At 36.9% G+C, this 23,601-nt stretch overlaps 2 protein-coding genes and 1 long non-coding RNA gene across 3 annotated transcripts; 2 read left to right on the top strand and 1 right to left on the bottom strand.

Annotated features, from left to right (window-relative positions):
• Positions 1-578: 578 nt before the first annotated feature.
• Positions 579-1,854, bottom strand: LOC113361175. The gene is made up of 3 exons (XR_003364993.1): positions 1,548-1,854; positions 1,318-1,469; positions 579-1,203 (listed from the first exon to the last, which is right to left on the bottom strand). It is a non-coding gene; the product is annotated as an uncharacterized LOC113361175 (long non-coding RNA).
• Positions 1,855-18,731: 16,877 nt separating this feature from the next.
• On the top strand, positions 18,732-20,236 carry LOC113361174 (peroxidase 9-like). The gene is made up of 3 exons (XM_026604509.1): positions 18,732-19,193; positions 19,297-19,488; positions 19,637-20,236. Exons 1-3 carry the CDS (start codon positions 19,107-19,109, stop codon positions 20,210-20,212), a joined length of 855 nt encoding a protein of 284 aa, XP_026460294.1. The 5' UTR covers positions 18,732-19,106; the 3' UTR covers positions 20,213-20,236.
• A 1,520-nt stretch (positions 20,237-21,756) lies between these two features.
• On the top strand, positions 21,757-22,564 carry LOC113359338 (cyclin-dependent-like kinase 5). Its single transcript, XM_026602990.1, has 4 exons — positions 21,757-21,938; positions 22,047-22,074; positions 22,175-22,329; positions 22,510-22,564. Exons 1-4 carry the CDS (start codon positions 21,757-21,759, stop codon positions 22,562-22,564), a joined length of 420 nt encoding a protein of 139 aa, XP_026458775.1.
• The last annotated feature ends 1,037 nt before the right edge of the window (positions 22,565-23,601 follow it).

Genomic DNA, 23,601 nt, shown 5'->3' with positions numbered 1-23,601 from the left:
ACAAATGAGTAAAGTAAGAAACCTCAAATCAAAACAACTGCTTCCAAGTTAAAATACTTCAAGTTGCAAATTTAATTAAATCATTTTCTACGAACTCGGCACATTTCTTGGCAGCAGACTACACTAACGTCATGAATCTAGAAATCTTGAATTTAACATAACAACTGGACATGTATTCATTGCAAGATTAAGTAAGCAAACAGTTCCTCCTACTTCGATTTTGATAGAGAATTATTGCATATTTTTCAAGATTGCAAGATTAATTTTTTCCGCCTTGGTGTTTTAGTTTGTTACTCCTTATATTTTGTAACGTAAAAACAATTCGGCAGGTGCATCGCACGTGCGTATTTACTAGTTGGAAATGGGTGGTGTGTTTGTTCCCTGGCAAGGTCAGGACTCCTCATGGAATCAGTTGCGTGTTTCCTGACCAAAAAGCAAATGACTTGGGGTTTTATGAATTTTACTAGTTCCACAACTATTACTACAAATACTTGCACATCAAATTTTCTCTTCTAAAGCAGCCCAAGGCAACAAAGGGCAATATACGCTATCAAAAATGTTACTCCAAAATAACAAGACCTTGAACATATCCAACTGCTTATATTCATATTAGCATCCGAGAACACAAGAAGTTTTGAAGAGTTAAATAGAGACTGGGAAAACCGAATTAGACCAACTACATAATAGATCAGCAGCATAAGTAAAACTGTAAACACCAATTTAGAGCAACTAGTTTAAATCAGAGAACCAAATCCAACATTCTTCGACTTACCAAGCATATATGCTCTTCTTTTAACAGATCTTACTAGTGGCCAGGTGCAAGCGGTGGCGGAATACCTCGAATTGGACTTGACAACGGATTTGGCTCGCGATAACTGCTTTCTATCTTCCTTAACAGACTTCTTTCCTTCTAGTTTAGCAGGCTTCTCGGCAACTCCAGCGATTTCAGTAGTAGTCACAGATGAACAACAGCATATGCAAGTGATGACAAAATTAGACTGCTTGACAACGGGTTTGGCCTTTCCTTGTTTTTTAACAGACTTGTTGACATCTGCAGCGATCTGACGAGTAATCTCGATTATGATCTCGCAAGTATCATTCACAATATATCCCTTGCTTGAGTCGTGAAGTTGACTAAGAGGCAAAAACTTCAAATAACCCCATCCTCTGTCTACAGCGGTTGATACAAATTGTTGTCCCCCGCTGCAAAACCAACATATCAAAGATCAAGACTGCTGGTAGAAAAATCATACAATACTAGAACAAACAAAGCATTTTTCTCAAGAAAAAAGCATCAGATAGAGGATTAATTATTACCAACTGTCTTTGTGTTTGCGGGATTTGTTTGGCTAGTAATTGCAAACTTGTACTATACATTCACCGGAAAATTGGCAGAGTCCTCACAGCAAAGATACAATGATAAGTGATCAAACACTTGCCCGCTTCCCATGGGATAAATCTTTACCTTCCTGTTGAAAAGAGATAGCAAGAGATGATGAGTAGGTGAGGGACAACAAGAATATAGAAACAAATTGAACTAATAGTACCATTTAGCACCGGAAGCACTGAAAACATCAGACTCATGTTTGTTGTTCAAGTACAACTGAGAAAAGTTGTCGATCTTCCAAACGTATCTGACTGAAGAAGCCATTGATTGCTGCTAGCTTTCAGTAAACTATCTTGAACAATTGACCAAGGGAGCCAAATGAGATAAAAATTCCAAAGTTTTATAGACGCATCATGCATATAATAGTGGGTGATAGCTGGCACTGCCCTACCTCCTCCTTATTGTAGTAATACTACAAGGCCAAGAAAACTCCTCCTTAAGGATAATATCGCAGCTAGTGTAAGCAAAATTTGGCAAATGAAAAGAAGAGTGCAGAGACATTAAAGAGGTAAAAACAAAATTGATTCTTAAAAAAGGCTACCTAGCTAATACAAGTGGGTTATTAGGGATATGCTAGTTTTGATGTGGGGGGTAAATATAGATGCATGGTTGAATTTGGTGATAGTAACTTCAAACTGAATGCCATATAAGACACTAAGTAAAATAATGGAGTTTACAGGTATATAAAAATGGAACACTTCAGTAGACAGGAAACTTCCTAATGTCTACAAATGGAGTTTTTATTATGACTTTCAAAAGAGAAAAACACCATGACTCTATGAGGTAAGCCAGACTATGATAAAAATGTGAAAACAAAAGAAATGTTCACACCTATCGAGTTAGCTTTCACCAACTATTGTTTTTTCATTTAGCGGACTATTAAATGAATTTAGTGCTGAAGCGATTATCAAATTTCATTTAAATGTGCATGGTTAAAGTCATGCAATAAATACAAAGCAAGTACTACAAATTTCAGTAACTATATGTATATATACTTTGTTCTGATATACTAGCATTCATGCTAACAATCTCTGCTCAGTATCATGTATGTAAATTTTTACTCATAGAGTTTGGTTGATTCTTTTCTACACTTAGCATGTACATGTCGCCACTAATGATACACTAGAAAAGAAGACCATGACAAGATGTCAAAACAGAAACAGATAACACTATCGAGATTTTCATTTTCGCCACAAATTCTTTCTTAGAGATTTCATCTGGACTAAGTACCTCTCTTTTCAATGAATTTTCTCTTGACCAATCAAAAAAAAAAAGAAAGGCAATGCACTAACACATCGAAATAGAAGACAGGTAATTAGTCCGGATGTCTTTGCCACCACATAGCTAACTGTTAAACTCGGCGGCTAACCTTATTTTTTTTTTCTTTTTAGGTACTGGCATAAATAAAAAGTTGGTCCAATTCAAATACATAATTTTGGCAACCCCTTGAAGATTTACTCTAACAATGCTATTAGATTACTATAGAAAAGCCACAACCTGTTTCTCTGCATACGATTTCTCCAGCCAGGTTCCTGATTAAATTTCGATATCATAAGAAAGATAGTATATATTTCGATGCAGCAGATTTCTATTTAGATAATTTCCAGTGCACCCAGCCTAGACAACATTTATTTGATGCAATTAGCAATGTTAAACGAGCTAAGTAATCAAGTATTTTTAACAGAAAACTATGTCAGGTTGACCTCTAAACGAAAAACATTCCCCATAACTTCACCTAATGTGATAACTACAACTTCAAGGTTCTCCCTGTACTAAAAGTTCAAATTGTGACTGCAGAGCAAACTGGTGATGATTTTACCTACCCGTTCTCTTTCGATAGACCTGCTAATGACAAATTGGAAAGTACGCCAGCTAGGTATTTCTGCAGTTAAAGAGAACAAGAGAAACAAATAAGTTAATAAACAATTTATACGAGTAAAACTAGTAAAAGGGGAAGTTGCACCTTCAGCTCTGAATCTTCCAATGGTACAGAGCCTTTAAAGTTCCATAGTGTGAGTGGAGAAACTTAAGTGGTTTCGGAACCGAAGTCATTGAACTAGTCGTGGTACGAATTTCCTGCCTTACAACACAAAAGAAAAAGTACAATTGAGCTTCAAGTTGCACAATTAGACATGATAGTTCGGAATCGGACTTCAACATCTTTTTTAGCAGAACAAAAGGATCATCTAATATTTAGTCACTTTAAAAAGTGCACAAGTAGCAGAAAACACTTAAGAAATGCAGTTGTACATCGGAATGATCAGAGTATTATTAGATATGGCTAAGCACTAGAGCCATTTAAATCTACCAATAGAATGCTGATTATGTTGGGGTATTCAACTAGAATGCTCGTTAGCACTGAAACAATATGAGACAATTAGAATATACACATATTGCCTGAGCCATATTCAAACATTATATTTAAGGAATATCAAATTTATTGCTGCATAAATTAAATAAACAATCAGTACTGACATTGGGATAGCTGCCAGAATAAAAACAATAATAAAATGAAAATCATGTAAATTCAAAAGCAATGTGATCAGAATATCAAATACTCTTCATGTTGCCATTTTTGGTTCCTTCTAAACATGTGCAGAAAGGCTCTCCGTGTAACCAGAAATACGGTAAGTAGAGTCGGGCGTTAACATTGGCAAGATTCCAGTGATGTCAAACTCCTGAAAAGTCTTCATATGCCAATGGTAACAATAGAGGAAGACTTCATCTCTTTCTGGTTCTATATCCTTCGGCACGAGGATTATCAAGTTACTCCCGGTAATTGATAAAAAATCATACCTCTCATTCCGAGAAAGGACTAGAAGTCAACAGTATAGTCTCTTCGATCCAATGACCACTAGTACTATCCAAGTTCCCCTCATCAGCAACCAACTGCCAAAGCTAATTGCGTCCGTTCTTATCCTCTTTATGACAGTGATGCATCCATTCACTTCAATCAGATCATAATCGTTCATTTCATCAGTGATGCATCCATTCACTTCAATCAGATCATAATCGTTCATTTCATCTTTAACGAAGAAATCCTGCGGAATAGGAAGTTCAACAACCTCCTCACTTCCGACATTAAATGCCACTATAGATTTTGCTGCATTCATCCAATATATAGAACCATTGTGATATACGCCGTCTTTTTCTACCATACATGTTCGCATGTCCCTCAAATCTTTTTCTTTCTATGAAAACTGTCCACCTACACTGGCTATTGTCAAGACATGGCATACTGTATATTCTGCCACGTAATGATCATCACCATCTTCATCATCCATTTCAACTTCGGTTACATCTCCTATACATATCACTTTATATTCTTTATTAATTTCATCAAAACCAAACCTATAATGGGGCCGTACATTAACCATGGTCTCTTTCTCGTCTCCTTTACCGTAGAAATATCCAGATTTTTTGAATGGGGGTACGATCCATGGTGTCATCTCTCTAGTACTGAGATTGTATATGCAGATTTTTCCTTGATAATCATATATGTTGGATTAACTTCAACATCACTAATAAGTTGGTTAGGACAAGATTAGGAAATTGATGTAATCCTAAGGGAATTAAAAGTCATCCAATTCTAAGAAAAGGAAAAACATGTAATAAGTTAATATGACTAGGAAAAGGAATTCATATTTCTATATATATATGATCACCAAAATTGTAGTTGATCATATGAGCAAGATTAGAGCTTGTGTTTAATTTTGAGAGATTTTCTAAACATCAATAAAGAGAGTTGTCTTTATATAAGCTAAATTTCATCTTGCAGTTGCCATTAATATAAACATGTTAAACCATTCATGGAACTTGAACTCTATATTTTCAACAAATGAGACTGTTTCACTATCTCCAGACAAACTTGCCGTGAAAAAACGTACCTTTTTCTCACCTTGAATGGTGATGCAAATGCATGGCCTTGGTTTGGAGTTTGAGCCGTGAAAAGCAACGAAGTTCGTCTTCAATCTTTGAGAGCCAATCTTTAGAAACGCTTTTGAATCGAAGAATGGATTTCACGGGAAGTCTCCTTAATATATCTTCAATCGAATCAGCATCGATTCTCTTTGTTCTTTTATAACTCCTCGTTATCTTGTAATTAATTTTAAACCTCTTTCTCAAAAAATATTTGTGAGCTTGATTCATCATCTTTTTTTTCTCTGTTATTTCAATGGAGCGATTTTTTTTTTCTTTTGATGATAAACAAAAACTGGATTCGCGGGAGATAGTGGAAAAGAAAATAATGCCGATGGAAACTATATACAGTATATATTTTGAACGCAGTACTTATTTTTGGCAACTGAAGTACACCGAAATTCTTGCCACTATGGCTAACCGTACAGGATATTTTTTCCCCGTTTCTATTAATAAGGATATCTTTCCGCGGATACTTTGAAAATTTTGAATTATTAACCTCGTGGTCATTTAGGGTTCGTTACTCGGTTAGGGTTCGTTACTCTTTCTATAACCAAGCTAGCTAAGTCTCAGAACCGGAAACAAAGTAAATGGCAGGAGCCAAAATCTACAAATTTGTGGCTCCGGATGTTCTATCCCAAAAATCCTCTACACCTCTGTGCCTGCCAACAAATAGATGCCATGTGTTCGATTCTAGCGAGTTGTGCGCCAAGCTGTCCTTTCCGCAGTCTTCTCAGCCTTGAGCCTCAACTTGCTCAATTGCTTTTTAGGTTCATATACTTGAGTGTATCTTCTCCTCAAGTTCCTAGTTGGTGTCAGCCCGAAAGTCTTCCGGAAAGGCAGTACTTGTGTCCAAGTTAAAGTCTCAAACCCAGCATCAGGATGACAATCCTGTCATAAAAAATCAATCGCAATATTTTTGAGAAGCGACTTGAAAACCCAATATCCAGAAGCGCACTACAAAGCCAAGTCGTTTGTTGGAAAATTTAGGGTATGGAATCGAAACATCAATGGCTTGAAGTCGCGTAATCGCTTTCCTTAAAACGTTATTTGCTCCCACACACTAAGAATTTGTTGCAGGATCCAATGCAAACCGTTTCCCAGGATATAATCAAGCCTTTGTGTGATCGGCGATCAACAACAATCAACGAATCACCCTTGAACTCTAAATTGACATTGTACTACTCGTTTAAGAAAGAGGGAGAAGAGAATTTTCCGTGCTCTTCAAGTGTTACTTGAACTCCTTTTATAGATAATAAAGAGACACAGACACGTCTCTTTGAAACCTATTCGAGAAGGCGCCAATTGATATAGCCAGTTACTGTATGGACATGTCTCTTAGGCAGTTAGGCACCACTATACCCATTCCCGTTGGACATGTCTATTCAGATCCAAACTGGAATATCCATAACGAACTTGTGTCTTTCTTTTCCCTTGTCTCTTCCGGGTTACATTTAACCAAAACATATATTTAATCTATACTCAATTTGAATATTGATCAAATATTCAACAATCCGACACTAGATTAAATATACAAGTCAAACGAGTAATGTGATGATTCCATGCATACACAAAGGTGTCACGAAGATTAAACTTTTGCTTAGTGTAAACGTTTCAAAGTTATGTCGAAGTTGATGGTGGCCTTGGATTTAAACCTCTACTCCTATGTGATGCAAGCGGAAACACCACACACATAAAATCATTGATACCTTTAATGAGTTCGATTTTTGCTTAGCACTATTATGGCCTTGCGCTTGCCTGGTTTCATGAGCAATCCCAAGAGAACCTCACTTTTATGAGAAGCAACACCATTTTTATGCTCACATATGTGAAATTCTTCCAGTTTTCTCGTTATTTTGAAAACTTGTTCACAAAGAACTGGACTTCATTAAGACTACTATATTAACCTCTATTCATAACGGAACATATTAACACCCATTTTCACAATTGGGATTCAAAATTTAAGTGTTGAAACTAATCACTTATCGGAAACTTGTTTTTACCCATTAAACCAACGAACTAGTCATTTCCTAGTGGTTGGTGTTAGAAAACGAATAATAAAAAATAATTTTTTAAAGTTTTAATAAAAATTATAATTTATTGTTTTCTTTTGTGAATGAAACTTATTAGTCCCACATTGTGGATTTTCCAATTTTTAGTAGTTTTAAGAAACTATATAAACCTTTTAGTCCCACATCGGGGAGTTATTCTTCTTAAATTGTATTTGTCAATTATATAAACAAATTCACTACTTTTGTAAAATTTATGGGAAAGGGGTTGCTCTATATTTAGAGGGACCCCTAAGGGAAAAAATATTTTATATTGTTTCTCAAGTGTTCGAGATTTTCCTTTATGGTTTTTTTCGAAGTTGCCAAGCTCAAGTTAAGCATCTACTACATATGCTAGTAGTAGGTGTAGTAAGGTGTTTTATCCTGGAGATATCCGTCCTGTGAGGGCTATAGCATCACTCTTGAGTGTAGCCGGGTGCTAATGTCTTAAGGGAAACGTGTTGAACACGTGACTCGCTCTGTTTTTCCAAAATTTTGCCTTGTTGCTGTTGCGGAGATATGGAGAGCTCGTCCGTTTCATCAAATCGATCACTTCCATTATAAAGGAGCTAAGTATCAATAACTTTTGCTTATTTGATTTTTCCTTGTTTTTCATTATTGCACCCAACAATCTTAAGACATTAGAAATTTGTAATAATCGAAAATGGTTGGTTGGTGAATCATGGATGTTAATTTTGGAGTGAAAAACAAAAACGAATTTTTGGTCAGCTGTAGAGTTTCGAGTTTATCTCTTAACCTAGAAGGAATTTAGATGAACCCTTTTGACACAACGTAGTAGACATCATGATAGTTACCCACGTAAAATTTCAGAATTTTTGAAGTCGTAAAAGTATTTGTTTTTGATATTTTACAAAACAGAGAAACGTTTCTGAAAAATTCTGACGGGCAGAATTTTGTTGTTAACTAAAGTAGTTTTTATGGAGTAACCATGAGTTTTTTGATATGGTGGTTCAAACGAAGTTTATAAATATAGATATTATCTTCAAAACTCATATTTTATCTGAACTAAGGTTTGTGAGATGTGGTGTATTAGGTGATTGGGAAATTACCGTGTCCGTGGTCAGAGTATAAACGAAGTTTGTGACATGAAATTGAAAAGGAACATGGCTACCAGGCGCATGTGGCTGAACACAAGTCTTCCAAAGCTGACAAATGCGAGAACATCAAACACAACTCTAAGCGTAGTCTTCATAAGAAAGGTATGTTTCGTAAAACTGAATCTGGCATTACTTTAATTAAGGGTGATTGCTATGTTTGTAAAATTCCTGGCCATACAGAAGTAAAGTGTAGACAACATAAAACCTTAATAAGTAGAAAGTTAATGCTAATTAAGTTGAAACAAATTAGAACGAGTTCATTGACATGATTTCGGAAGTTATTTTAATAATAATAACCAATGTGAGAGACTGGTGGGTGGACTCTGGAGCCACTAAGTATGTTTGTTGAAACAGAGACCTGTTCACCTCTTATCAGAGGATAAGGGATGTCGAGAAACTCTATATGAGTAACTCATCTGCGACAGAGGTTGCATAAAAAGGAAAGGTCGAGCATAAGCTCATATCTGTAATATTCTCACACTGAATGAAGTTTTCATGTTCCGAGCATATGAAAGAATTTTGTATCTTGTTCTCTTGAAGATGGTAAAAGATTGAAGATCTTAATTAAATGTGGAAAACTTGTTATAACTAAGGGCATTGATTTTTTAGGAAACAATTATAGGACTTAGGGTCTATATAAGTTTAAAGGAAAATCTGATGAAGTGAACATAGTTGATTCTTATGCTTTCTTTTGTGTGTCTTTGAATTTTTTGCATGGTAGACTTGGAACCGTAAAATTATATAAGTCAATGCATAAACTGCCTAGCATAGGCTACATACCCAAATTTAGTTTGGATCTTGAACACAAAAGTGAAATGAATATGCTATAAAATCTTTTAGCACAAATGTTCAGAGTAATTCTAAGCCCTTAGAATTAATTCAGTTAGGCCTAGTTGACATGAGTTCAACCCAAAACCACTATGGTAAAATATGGTTTATAACTTTCATGGATGATTGTACGAGGTACTATCTTGTATACTTTCTTAGGGATAAGGATGATGCCTTAGAAGCCTTAAGATGTATAAACTTTAAGTTCAAAACCAATTAGAAGCCTTGAACATAACAACTGTATCCTTAAGAAGATGATAATTGTCATGTTGATTAGTTCAGGATTACCTGCGGGCTTGTGGGGGGAGGTAGTCCTCTTAACTAGTATATCCTGAATATAGTACCCTTACGGATAATATGAAACTCCATATGATTTATGGAAAGGAAGATGACCTTCTTATGAATGCGTCAAAGTGTGGGGGTGTTTGACTAAGATTGTCATTCCTCTTCCTAAAAGAACTAGATATAAACCAAAAATGATTGATTGTGTCTTCGTATAGGGTATGCTGAGTATACTTCTACATATAGATTTTTGGTTGTTTGTTCTGATTTTTCATACTTTGGTGTGATTTTTCTGACTTTGTTGTGAATACTATTACATAATCTAGGGATGCTGAGTTCTTTGAACATGTTTATTCTTAAACTTGTACCTCATTAGAGATGTGTTGTTGATCCCATAGATTTATTTTCAAATAGTCAGAACTTATCTTAAAGGAAGATGAAGTTAAGGTTGAGCCTAAGAGAAGTAAAACAATTAGACTTGAGACTTCTTATGAAGCCGACTTCATAACATACCTAGCTTAGTCTAATCCCTGGACTTGTAAAGAAGCCTTGATATCTACTGAAACCCTATTCTGGTAAGAAGCTTCATTTAGTGAAATGGACTCAGTCCGTCGGAACCTGATTTGGGAGGTTTCTAGTTTACCTCCAGAGAGTAAGACCATGAGATGTAAATGAGTCTTTAAGAGGAAACATTAGGTATATGGAACTGTGGAAAAATATTAGGCTAAGTTGGTAGCTAAATGCTATAAACTAAAAGAAGGTGTATATTTCCTTGATTCTTATTCACATGTGACGAGATTTACTTCCGTTAAGATGCTAATTGTTATTGCTGTCATAAACATATTAGAGATACATCAAATGGATGTTAAGACAACTTTTCTAAAATTTTGAATTAGATAAAGAAATTTACATATACCGACCTGAGGACTTTGTAGTGAAAGGTTATGATGACAAAGTTTGTAAGTTAAACAAAATTTTGTATGGTTTATAAAATAAGCACGTAAACAGTGACATGGAAAATTTGATCATGTGATAATGTGTAGTGGATTTAAGTTAATGAATCTGGTAAATATATTTACAAGTAACTTGTTAAGGATGCATGTGTGATTGTATGCTTGTATGTTGATGATATGCTTATACTTGATACAAACATAGATGTGATTAATTCCACTAAAAACATGCGCTGAATGAGAACGTTGACTTGAAATACTTAGGCCCTGTTGATGTAATCTTAGGGATGAGGATTAGAAAATAATCTAACATATGTAGTCTTAGTAATTCTCATTATGTTGAATTTGTGCTTAAGAGATGCAATCAATGTGATTGTAAGCCTGCTTGTACTCCGTACGATTATTCTTGTAGACTCAAGAAAAAAAGGGGGTAATGGAGTATCTTAACTTGGATACTCAAGAGTTATAGGATGTCTGATGAATTTAATGAACTGTAAGAGTCCAGACATTGCCTATATTGTGAGTAAGTTAAGTAGATATAATTGTAGTCCAGAGCAATAGCATTCAGATGCACTGAGTAGAGTATTATGGTACCTAAAATACTCTATTACGTTTTATTTGATTTATGAAAGGTATCTTACTATCCTTGAGGGACTTTGTGATGTAAACTGGATAGTTGACTCAGATGAGTCTAAGTATACGACTGGATATGTTTCACTCTAGCATGAGGGTTTGTTTTTGGAAGATTTACAAACAAACATATATTGCTCAATTCATTATGGAATCTGAGAGTATTGAGTTAGATAAAGCACGAGAGGGGGCCGAGTGCCTAAGATGCTTTTTAGAAGACATTCCTCTCTGGCATAGGCCTGTGCCAGCTATATCTATACATTGTGTTATCCAAGCTATAATAGCTAAAGATGAAAATAACTAATCTCAATCGGTGTTATTTCCATTGATTGGATAAAGTCCAAGGAGAATATCGCGCAACCTTTGACGAAAGGTTTATCCCAAGAGATAGTTAGAAATGCATCGAGGGAAAGGGGCTTAAGGTCATAAATTAAACTTTCCGTGAAGGATACTCAACCTTGTTGACTGGAGATCCCAAGATCAAGGTTTCGAATGAGACAACTAATTTGTGGTGGGTAAAGGTAAACACTATCAGAGAATTTTATTCTCTGTCCCTTCCCTATGGTGTAGACATGATAATGTGACTGCATGTGAAGGATGACGGTGTAACAGTAACACTATTTATGGAAACTCACCTATCTGAATGAGGAAGTGGGCCGCTTCCTATGAGAATATGAGCTTTGATTCTCTAGAGCATTCTGCGAAACAGGATATGTCCGGGGTCAAATTGGACAAAACGGCACGAGCTTGGCAGCAACCTTGGAGATATCACCTGTGGTTGTTATCGCGAATTACATCAAATGCTAGTAGTTCAAGACATAGTTCACTGTCTCTAGCAAGTAATTCCGGTAATATCTCACTAAGCAAAGGTTCAAGACCTCATGGACACCTCTGCCTAAAATGGTATTTCCTGCGTTTTTTATGTGATTTTCGTTTTGATGGTTTTGGTATTACTGGAACTTAGGACCTAAAGGTCACTAAGGGTTCACTAGTTCATGCTTTTTCACTTTGGTGAAAGATACCTATAGTCTCACCATGTGAGAACCAAAGATGAAAGCTCTCAATACTATTATGATTTGTGCAATCCATAGTATGACCCTGGGGTCAACACACTTTTGTGTGAGGGAGAGGACGCAGAAATGACTAGTATGATTTCAACACTTGCACGATTAATCTGTTTGGATCGTGAGATTGGGATGTTGATTTACCAAGATCTATCTGTGTTTTCATGTTTTATTGAGTTTTCATTCATCTGGGGGATTGTTGGAAAACGATTAATAAAAAATAATTTTTTAAAGTTTTAATAAAAATTATAATTTATTGTTTTCTTTTGTGAATGAAACTTATTAGTCACACATTGTGGATTTTCCAATTTTTAGTAGTTTTAAGAAACTATATAAACCTTTTAGTCCCACATCGGGGAGTTTTTCTTCTTAAGTTGTATTTGTCAATTTTATAAACAAATCCACTACTTTTGTAAAATCTATGGGAAAGGGGTTGCTTTATATTTAGAGGGACCCCTAAGGGAAAAAAATATTTTATATTGTTTTCTCAAGTGTTCGAGATTTTCCTTTATGGTTTTTTTCGGAGTTGTCAAGCTCAAGTTGAGCATCTACTACATATGCTAGTAGTAGGTGTAGTAGGGTGTTTTATCCTGGAGATATCCGTCCTGTGAGGGCTATAGCATCACTCTTGAGTGTAGCCGGGAGCTAATGTCTTAAGGGCAACGTGTTGAACACGTGACTCACTCTGTTTTTCCAAAATTTTGCCTTGTTGCTGTTGCGGAGCTCGTCCGTTTCATCAAATCGATCACTTCCATTACAAAGGAGCTAAGTATCAATAACTTTTACTTATTTGATTTGTCGGATTACCATTACCGATGATTCAATATCACGGAGGTTTAAATCTATTTACCGTGAATTCACTATGGATTCTTTCAAATGCAAATCCTACAGAAAGGGCTTGCCAAACTAAACTTCAACCCTTCGAAAAGGTTTTGGCAAACTATATTTAAGTACTTACAAAAAGGTCTTTCACCAAACTAGATTGGCCTCATCTATTAGATTGAAAGTCTAATGGTAGCCACGTCACAATACTATGACCTCTTTCATAGTTTTATACAGTTTCAATTCAAGAGTCTTGGATTCCAAAAATCCTGTAAAGTCTAGTGGTTGCACTTTAATCCGTATACATTCTTATGCACAGATCCTACTTAGTGCTTAAAATGCACCACTGTACCACTGACTTTCACATTTCTTTTCTTCTCATAAAGACGACCACAATTTATTTTAAGCTCACACTCCCTTCAGACTTGATAAAGGAAACTGGAGAACTCAAAACAAAACCCCCACAGTTTCATTACTTCATGAAAATGAAAATTATCAAATGGAGATTGTAATCACGACATGGAGATAAAACAAACCAACACCAAACTTTACCATTTGCAAAGCTATTCTTAGAAAGCAAACAAATCTAGTAAAGTAAGTCTTCCATGGTCCGACGTATTATACTCAAATCTGAACAGTACATCTCCAAATGAAAACAATTCTTTTCTTTTTTTTAACTAGAAGGGGTCAATTCTTATAATACACTCCAATATTTCCAAACAATTCCTTTGATCAACTGGTCAAGGTCTCTTGGAGTCTCTAACCCCCACATTTAGAGATATTATAAACTGTACAGTCCAAGTACTGTCAATTCTTGTCTTCTCCCCCATATTTCATGACATTCTCTTATGTTATGAAACTACCATTACCACTGGTATGTAGCACAATTTAAATTGCGCTTGTACAGAAAAGGGAAATACAGATATTCTCACATACACTTACTAGTTACTAGTGACACATGGAATTTATCTCACTTGCTATCCAACTTCAACATTTTGAGTAGTCTCTGGGCAATTTGGCACTTTTATACCCACTACTAAGAAGCGTCTTTTCACTTCATCCATCAGCAACAGCAAGCAAGATATTCAAACCATAACGGCACTAACCAATGCTCCAGCATAGTTAAATTAGAGTATACTTGATTTTTCAATTCCAGTGATCATACAAAACGATCGAGCCGGTCAGGAAGGAGTCGCACAAGGGCACTCTCAATATTTCTCCCCTCCTTGTTCTCTGGCGTTAATTTTCTCTGAACATACAAAAGAGATTAATCAATAAAGACTTTCTTGAGTAATAAAAATACTCAACAAAAGGGAATAAAAGAGTTTAAAGAAGAAGAAAATAATTTTCAGAAAACTCCCAATATTCGCTCCTGTTTCGTGCACATCCAGACATGTATTTAAATCACCACCAAACAAAATACCAGTAACTGATTTGATTTCTACAACAGTCTGTTTGTAAAACTTTAGATCCCCAGAAACAACCGTAAGTTTCTCCTCTTAGCGCCACCAGAGAAAATATTTATAAAACCCAAATTCTGTCGTGTGTTTCTCGAGACTAAACATCTCCCTTTCATACAATGACTTTTGATTCGCTTCAATATTTTGACTTCTCTGAATCCATAAAAAATCAATCGCAATATTTCTGAGAAGCGGCTTGAAAACCCAATATCCAGAAGCGCACTACAAAGCCAAGTCGTTTCTGATTCCATTGTTAGAAAAACAGATAACGTTTTAAGATTGTTGGAAAATTTAAGGTATGGAATCGAAACATGAATGGCTTCCTTAAAACGTTATTTGCTCCCTTAAACCTTTATTTGCTCCCACTCACTAAGAGTTTGTTGCAGGATCCAATGCAAACCGTTTCCCAGGATATAATCAAGCCTTTGCGTGATCGGCGATCAACAACAATCAACGAATCACCCTTGAACTCTAAATTGACATTGTACTACTCGTTTAAGAAAGAGGGAGAAGAGAATTTTCCGTGCTCTTCAAGTGTTACTTGAACTCCTTCTATAGATAATAAAGAGACACAGACACGTCTCTTTGAAACCTATTCGAGAAGGCGCCAATTGATATAGCCAGTTACTGTATGGACATGTCTCTTAGAGCAACTGCAATGGACGAGTAAACCCAAATTTTCAGTCGAGTGGGCTGGCGTAGTGGGACGGACCATCGATCAAAATTTGATCAAAGAGTAAAATCCAGACCAAATTTGGTCTGCGATCAAGACCAAATCCAAATATAGTCGGGCGTTGATATAATCTCCGCTACACATCGGGCGTTGATATAATCTCCGCCATTCATCGGGCGTTGATATAATGTACGCTACACAAGGGGCGTTGATATAATGTACGCCTGAAACGGGGCGTTGATATAATGTACGCCCGATGGGGCGTTGGTAAAGGTGGTCGCGCGAAATGGGGCGTTCATATACTTAACGCCCCACTCTAATTTCTATTTCACAATTTTTGATTTCTGCATGGGGCGGGCTTTATACCTCCGCCCCATTAATTCTTTTTTTTTTTTTTTTTGTTTCTGAAGCGTAGACTATACCAACGCCCCACTCGGGCGTTATCTTTACCAACGCCCCACTCGGACGTTATCTTTACCAACGCCTGATCCCAGGCGTAATGTTTATCAACGCGCCACCAAATATACTCTTTTCCCACTACGCCACATGACGGACTAAACCCAAATTTGGTCTTTTTTTTTAGTCTTTGATCTTTGGTTATACTCACACCACTGTGGACGCTCTTAGGCAGTTAGGCACCACTATACCCATTCCCGTTGGACATGTCTATTCAGATCCAAACTGGAATATCCATAACGAACTTGTGTCTTTCTTTTCCCTTGTCTCTTCCGGGTTACATTTAACCAAAACATATATTTAATCTATACTCAATTTGAATATTGATCAAATATTCAACACAATTTGTGTTCAAGGAAATATTGAGTGACTGTATAAATTGATCATTGACTCATTTTTGGAGCAGGTAATAACAAACAAACAAATAAATATCAATCCCCCCGTTGAAATTATGTGTTGTTCATATAGATTAGGAAACGGAAAATGGGTCATTTGTCCAAATATTTTTAAAACATGGTTCAAATGGACGAGTAAAAATTAGTATGGGTGAAATGGACACCAAAAAATAGCAAGGATGAAACTGGATTCATCCTGACTTAAACTTAAAAAATATTAAGGATGGAATTGGATGCATCCTGATGTAAATTAAAAATGAAAAAAGTATTTGAAATGGATAGGATGAAATTGTTTACATCCTGGCTATTTTTACATTTTTGTCCATTTAAACAGTATCAAAATCTAAATATTTTTTTCACCCAGAAATTGTTGATTTTGATCTTTTTAACCAATTTTGTGATTAGAAAACGGAGTTGTACATGAATTTGGAATGTACAAAAATACCGCTACACCCATTATTTTGATCTCGGATACTCGGTTCGAAAGTTTACGTGACAAGACCAACGGAGTTTTCTGCCCAAAAGTCAGCTTACTTTTGTATGAAATTGTAACGCGAGTTTGGTACTGCCATGCCTTAATAAAGCTCAAAATAAGTCAGTGTTAATCTCAGCATGCATTTAGCTAATTAATTCTTTGACATAACTATGTATGAAGTTGGTACAATAATTCAGAGACTTTCTAGCAAGCGAGGCCTCTGCGATTTCGTTGAAAGAGGCCAGGGCCTGTAATCCCGATAGTTATCTGCTCTGCTCGAACCATTGGATAGGTTTGGCCAACCACCATACTAGACTCAAAAGTTCACGTGCACATAATTTTAAGAGATAACATGTGAGCAAACAAACAAATGAAATTGTGGCAAAAAATTCAATTGATTTGCTAGACATTTAGCTGAAATGAATGAAATAGCTGAAGTGGCAAATCCACTCTATCACCCTATATGCATGCTTTAAAAAGAAAAGGACCCTGTTGGCTAACCGTGGGAAACAAAATAATGCCGATGGAAACTATATACTGTATTTATTTTCAATGCACTGTTTATTTTCGGAAACTGAAAAATACACCGAGTTTTTCGCCACTATGGCTAACCGTACAGGATTTTAAATTTTATTTCCCAGTCAAACAAAGATACGTATCTTTCCTTCCGCATATTTGTGTAAAAAAATTTGAACTGTTAACTCAAGCATAAAAATCGGAAATGAAGTAAATGGGAGGAGCCAAAATTTTCAAATTTGTTACTTAAAAAGAGAAACTTGACTGAAGCAAGAATTTCTAGCTACACGAGCTGTCGTTTGAGCTCATATATACGATACCTAGGATGAGGATCTTGCCTTTATCTTCTCCTCAAGTTCCTAGATGGTGTCAAGCGTGACTCCATCCAACCTCAGATGAAAGTCAGTACTTGTGTCCACTGTCCAGGTTGAAGTCTCAAAACGTTTAAGAGCATCTGGATGACCATCTTCTCAATTTTGTCACAAGATGGATAAGGCTTAAATTGAGCAAGTGCAATAACGCCACACTTGATCTTGCGTGGAATCATATATACCACGCGCGGATGGTCCTCTTAGCACGAGCCCTTCATGTTCTGACGAACAAGCCCACCAGAATGACATATCTTAGCACGAGCCCTTCTATGGGTGCACAAATTTGGGCTCGGGCCAAGAACAGAATTTATACTTGGGAGAGAGTTAGTAGATCGTGCAGTGACCATTGCCAATTTGTCTCCAAGGAAATATTGAGTGACTGTATATGTTAATCAGAGATCACATGCATGCATATTGACTCATTCTTGGAGCAGGTAATAACAAACAAAACAAATATCAACCCCGCGTTGAAATTTGCACACCAAAACATTCAGTGGAAAAATCAGCACTTTCCATTCATAGAGAAGTGAGTGACTAGGGAGACAGAACATAAAACCTAATGGTGAAATTATTGCATGCTGATTAGACTAATTATACACAAAAGTAGGATAAGTAGATCATGATTAAAAGTTTTAAAACAATATGATTCATAACAAAATTTACACCCACCCCAATTTAAAGTAGTAGGTGATCAACAAGTTGATAATGTCAAACATGATGTCAAGATCACATGCATTTACTCACTACTCTCTGGCTAAGAAGAAGATATTCGTAAAACCCGACGGCTATAAATACAAGCAAAAACTAAACAACTCTCTATCAATATCATCACCACTAAGAAGTAGTACTACATTAGCTTTGAGAAACAATGGCTTTTCTAAAACCTTGTTGTGGTTTCATGTTTATCATCCTCTTCTCTTCTTATGTTATTACCCTTTTCTGTAGCTGATCGCCCTAGTTTATTCTTGTTGGAAATTTTGGGTTAAACAAGAGGATGAAAACAGAAACAAAAAATGGTGTACCCCTGACTTTAAGGCTCTTTCGATTCTTTTAGACAATAATTCGACCTTTCCCAATAAATTTGGCGAGTACAAACGGTCTCTCGAATTATGCCTTCAGGATTCAATGAAGCCCTAACACCGTAATCGAATTCAAGGATTGTACTTCCTTGACCCGACCAAAAAACACACTGTATAAGGTTCTGATGATGCTTTTTAGAGTAGAAGAAAACAGTTTTTTTTTTTTTTGATGTATTGGAATGGGAGAACATCTTCGCTACTTATAGTGATATTCATGCCTGTTGGTAGTGTCGTTTCATCACCAACAGACGCTTCCAAAAGCCATTAATGGTGGCTTATGGGAAGAGACGCGTCTGTTCAATTTTGAATGGAAACTTCTAGGTTTTAAAAAGTAAAACCAGAAAAAAAAATCCACGAGACGCTGTCTCGGACTCTGCTAGGGGGTGTTGCCCCCTAGACCCCCACACCCTGACCGGTCAGGTCGATCACTGTATAACTCTGCATAGTGGCAAACCTTAGAAACGTTGAAAATATCCAACAATTCTCTAAGTTCCCTTCTTACTGGGGTGGTGGTGGTGGTGATAGTAATGAAGGAAATGGTGGTTACGGCAGTGGTGGTGATTATAATGGAGGATATTCTAGTCTTTTCCCTGGATTTTATGAAAATTCATGTCCTCAAGTTGATGACATTGTCATGTCAGTCCTGGAACAAGCCATTTCTAGACAGCCTACAACCGCTGCCGCTTTGCTTAGGCTTCAATTTCATGACTGCTTCGTTCAGGTACAATTTTGCTTAACATTATGCGCTCATTATTTAACCGTACATCTGTAGACTTGTGTATACGTCGACTAACTAAATTAGTTTGCAATGTTGTTTCTTTCAGGGTTGTGATGCATCAATTTTACTAGACGATAGCTCTACGATAGCTAGTGAGAAGCGTTCCAACGCGAACAGGAATTTCATACGAGGATTCGAAGTTATCTACGAAATCAAAGCTAAGTTGGAACAAGCGTGCCCTCAAATTGTTTCTTGTGCTGATATTGTTGCACTTGCTGCAAGAGGCTCAGTTGTACTAGTAAGTGACACATGTATAGAATTTTCAACCAATATTACCAATTTATACATGCAAATATATATATATATATATATATATATATATATATATATATATATTTATTTAATTAATTGCTTAATAATATTCTGTGATATTATGGATGCAACAGAGTGGTAGACCTAACTGGGAGGTTCCATTAGGAAGAAGAGATTCAAGAACAGCAAGCCTCAGTGCCTCAAACAACAACATTCCCCCACCAAACTTAACTCTTCAGAACCTTATTGCACTCTTCAATCGCCAATGTCTTGGTGAAGTAGACCTTGTTGCACTCTCAGGGAGTCACACTATTGGGGTCGCAAGATGTGTGAGTTTCAAGCAAAGGCTATACAACCAAAATGGAAACAACCAACCTGATGAAACCTTAGAGATTAACTACTTCAATAACTTGAAATCAGTATGTCCTAGATCAGGAGGTGATAACATTATATCTCCGTTGGATTACAGCTCTCCTACCAAATTTGACAATGGTTACTTCCAATTGATAATGTTGGGAAAGGGGCTTTTGAATTCAGATCAAGTGTTGCTGACACAAAACACAAGAACCATGGAGTTGGTACAAAGTTACGCTGAAGATGCAAGTTTGTTCTTTGAGGATTTTGCAAGATCCATGGTGAAAATGGGAAACATTAGTCCTCTTACTGGCTACAATGGAGAAGTTCGAAAGAACTGTCGTGCCATTAACTAAATAATGTAAACTGGTCTGCTTGAAATTTAGATGCGTTCGATTATTTATTTCTGGTATTAATATGGCGTTGGGTGTTTTGGTGTCTGTTAAACTTTTAGCATGAATTACAAAACTAGTGACAAAACTCCTAGGTGAACAAACTAGTGATAAGAAAAAATCGGTTATATTATTTCTACCAAATAAAAACCGTTTCAAATAAAACTGGGACAAAAATCCCAAGTCAAATGATAATGAACAAATTTAACTTTTTTTATTTTAAAAAAACCCAAATGTACCCTTTTATCTTTTCTTCTTCTTCTTCTCTGATTTCTTCTTTCTTCCGTCTCCTTCTCCCACTACCTTCATCACCAGCAGCAACAATGGATCTCCACGAGAAGAACGATGCTGATTCAAGAGATGAAGAATTCGAGAGACGTTTTCTCTCAATCATTAGTTCATTCATTTCCCTAAAACTGAGAAAAGAAAGAGAAAGCAGCAGCCGCTGCTGTTAAATCCGAGAGACCAGATCGAGACGCTGATTGAGAAATTGAGAAGGAAATAAGATTTGAGATGATGTTCATAGAGCGTAGAGAGGAAGAATCATCAAAAAACTGTTGCTAGAATTTATTGAGATCGAGAAACAATGAAGAAATTAGGGTTTATGTTCTGATGCTGAGCTGTGGCTGCATTTGATTCAAGAATACAGATAAAGACAGATGGAGAGTTGGGTTTGGTGCTGTTTAAGAAGACCTGTTGCTGTTAATCTCAGAGATGAAGAAGAAATTGATGAAATCAGGGTTTCGATTTGAATCTCCAAAAGAAGAACAGGAAGGGAATTGGGTCTGTCGATAAGAGCATAATCAAACAAGAAATTGGTGATGTTAATCTCAGAAGACCTGTTGGGTTTGGTGAACAAGTTGTTGCTGGTTGGCCTTCTTGGCTTAGTGTTGTTGCTCATGAAGCTATTCATGGTTGGATTCCTCTTCGTGCTGAAAGTTTCGAGAAATTGGAAAAGGTAAGGGTTTTTTCTTCTTCTTTTGTTATTTTGCTACGATTTTTTATTGTTCTTGAATTGCTCATTTCTGGTCTAATTTGTGTCGTTATACATCGGAATGTTGAAGTGGATTAGTACGTCGACAAGGTATTTTTGTATTTGTTCATGTGCTGCAATTATTTGAATACTGCAATTTTCTGACTGTATCTTTAGATTGGACAAGGTACATACAACAGTGTTTTCCAAGCACGAGAGCTTGCAACTGGGAGGATGCTTGCCTTAAAGAAAGTTCGGTTCGATAACTTTGAGCCAGAAAGTGTGAGATTTATGTCGCGGGAAATAATGATTCTCCGCAAACTGGAGGGACTAATTACTTCTAGACTGTCAACTAATGTATATCTTGTTTTCGAGTACACGGAACATGATATTGCTGGTTTATCATCTTGTCCTGACATCAAGTTCAGTGAATCACAGGTTCGTATATATGGAACTCTGGATGTGTTTTCTAGTATTCGGGAATTACCAATGTTAAAGGGTTTGATTTGTTCATGTTGTGTAGGTTAAATGATATATGCATCAACTACTATCTGGCCTTGAACACTGTCATTCAAGAGGTATAATGCACAAAGATATCAAGGGATCCAACCTTCTTGTTAGTGATGATGGAGCTCTGAAGATAACTGATTTTGGCCTGGAAAATTTTGTTAGTGTCGGGCACATTCAACCATTAACTAGTCCAGTTGTTACTTTATGGTATCGGCCTCCTGAACTTTTTCTTGGATCCACCAGTTATGGGCAATCTGTTGATCTATGGAGTGTTGGTTGTTTATTCTGTTGATATGCTGTGTGTTTGACTCAAAGGGTTCAGGTTGCTGATGTGGTTGATTGGGTCTGTGGTGTTGAATACCAACTCGCATATGGAAGGAAATGGAGTATGATAGGAGCAGTTGTTGTTGCTTAAATGAAAGGGTTGCAGGAAGTGGTTTTAGGCTGATCTCGGAAGCCGAGGAAGGACAGAATTTGCTGGAGAAGGCAGTAAAGAAGTGCAGCAGAAGTTACAGGAAAGTATGAGAGGCAGTGCTGCTGTTGTTGCAACAGAAGTGCAATGCAGGGAAAGAGGTTCAGGTGATGGCAGTGATTGCAGGTCAGCTGAATGAGTTGGTGTTGCTGCAATGTAGAGAAGGAATGAAGCTGGTGATATGCTGTTGTTGTAGAGAATGTGCAAGAAGTCGAGCTGAATTTGCAGAGAAGCTTATGTTGTAAGCAGTGATAATGGCAATTACATCATTGGTCTGTGATTGGGGTTTTGTCGCATACTGTTCAGGCCAGAGTATAAGGAGAAACGAGGGTTTCCGCTACAGATTAGTGAAATTCAGTGAAAGAGCTGGACATGGGAAGAGTTAAGAGCTCTCTGAGCTGAGATGCAAGATGGATGGTTTGATTTGGGTTCAGCTGATTAAAGGAAGGGTCAACAAGGGAGTAGATGCATGTGCAGTGACTGGTGCAGGTGGTGTTAGCTCAAGTGCAGGATTGTGCAGTTGCAGCATTGGTGGTGACTGAGCTAGCCGTGTTACAGGTGGTTGTGGTCATGATAACTAGATAAAGATGGTGATGTGTTGGGGTTGCTTGCAATTGAGTTTTTGAGTACAAGACTGAGCCATGAAAGAAGAAAACAAGGTCGTGTGCTGGTGGAATTGTAAACAAAAGAGCAAGGCAGGGAAGCTAATATGATGCTGGTGGAATTTTTGCTGGTGTCTGAGCATCAAGGAAGCAGTATTGTTGTTACCGAGCTGCTGTAACGCAGCAAGACTCTGCAATGTAATGAAGGTGTTGCAGGTAAGAATTGATGGTGCTGATGAGTTCGTGCTGAAGAGAATGGAAGATTGCGATTGCGGATGTTGCACCTAGAAGACAGAGAAGTTGGTTTGTTGGTGGCAATGGATTGAAGAGGATATGGAGCAATAGTGCACATTTGCACCTGAACTGAAGGGAGATGCCGCTATTGCCGAGAGAAAATGAAGTTGCAGGAACTGAAATGGCAGCTGTTAGTGTGATGAAACCAATTATGGTTTCATCTTATTTATGATGAAATCAAAATCGATTTCATCGTATTTCAACGATGTATTTCTATCCATGAACATGTATAATACCTCTTATAATTCTTCTTGCAGGTGAATTCTCACGAAATCAAGATGAAACCAAAATCGGTTTCATCGTATTTATGATGAAACCAAAATCGGTTTCATCATATTTATGATGAAACCCAAATTGGTTTCATCTAATTTTTTGGGTGGTGGTGGGGGGTCGTGGTGCGGCGGGTGTTGGCGGTGGTGCTGACTGGTAGCGGTGGTGATGCAATTGCTCAGTATCGGTGGCGGCGGTAGTCGGAGATGGCGGTGGTGGTGGTCAGAGGTGG

The sequence above is a fragment of the Papaver somniferum genome, chromosome 3 (assembly GCF_003573695.1).
Source record: "Papaver somniferum cultivar HN1 chromosome 3, ASM357369v1, whole genome shotgun sequence".
NCBI lineage: Eukaryota > Viridiplantae > Streptophyta > Magnoliopsida > Ranunculales > Papaveraceae > Papaver > Papaver somniferum.
Note: the sequence above shows the minus strand (reverse complement) of the source record. Positions and strands in the feature narration are given on the sequence as shown.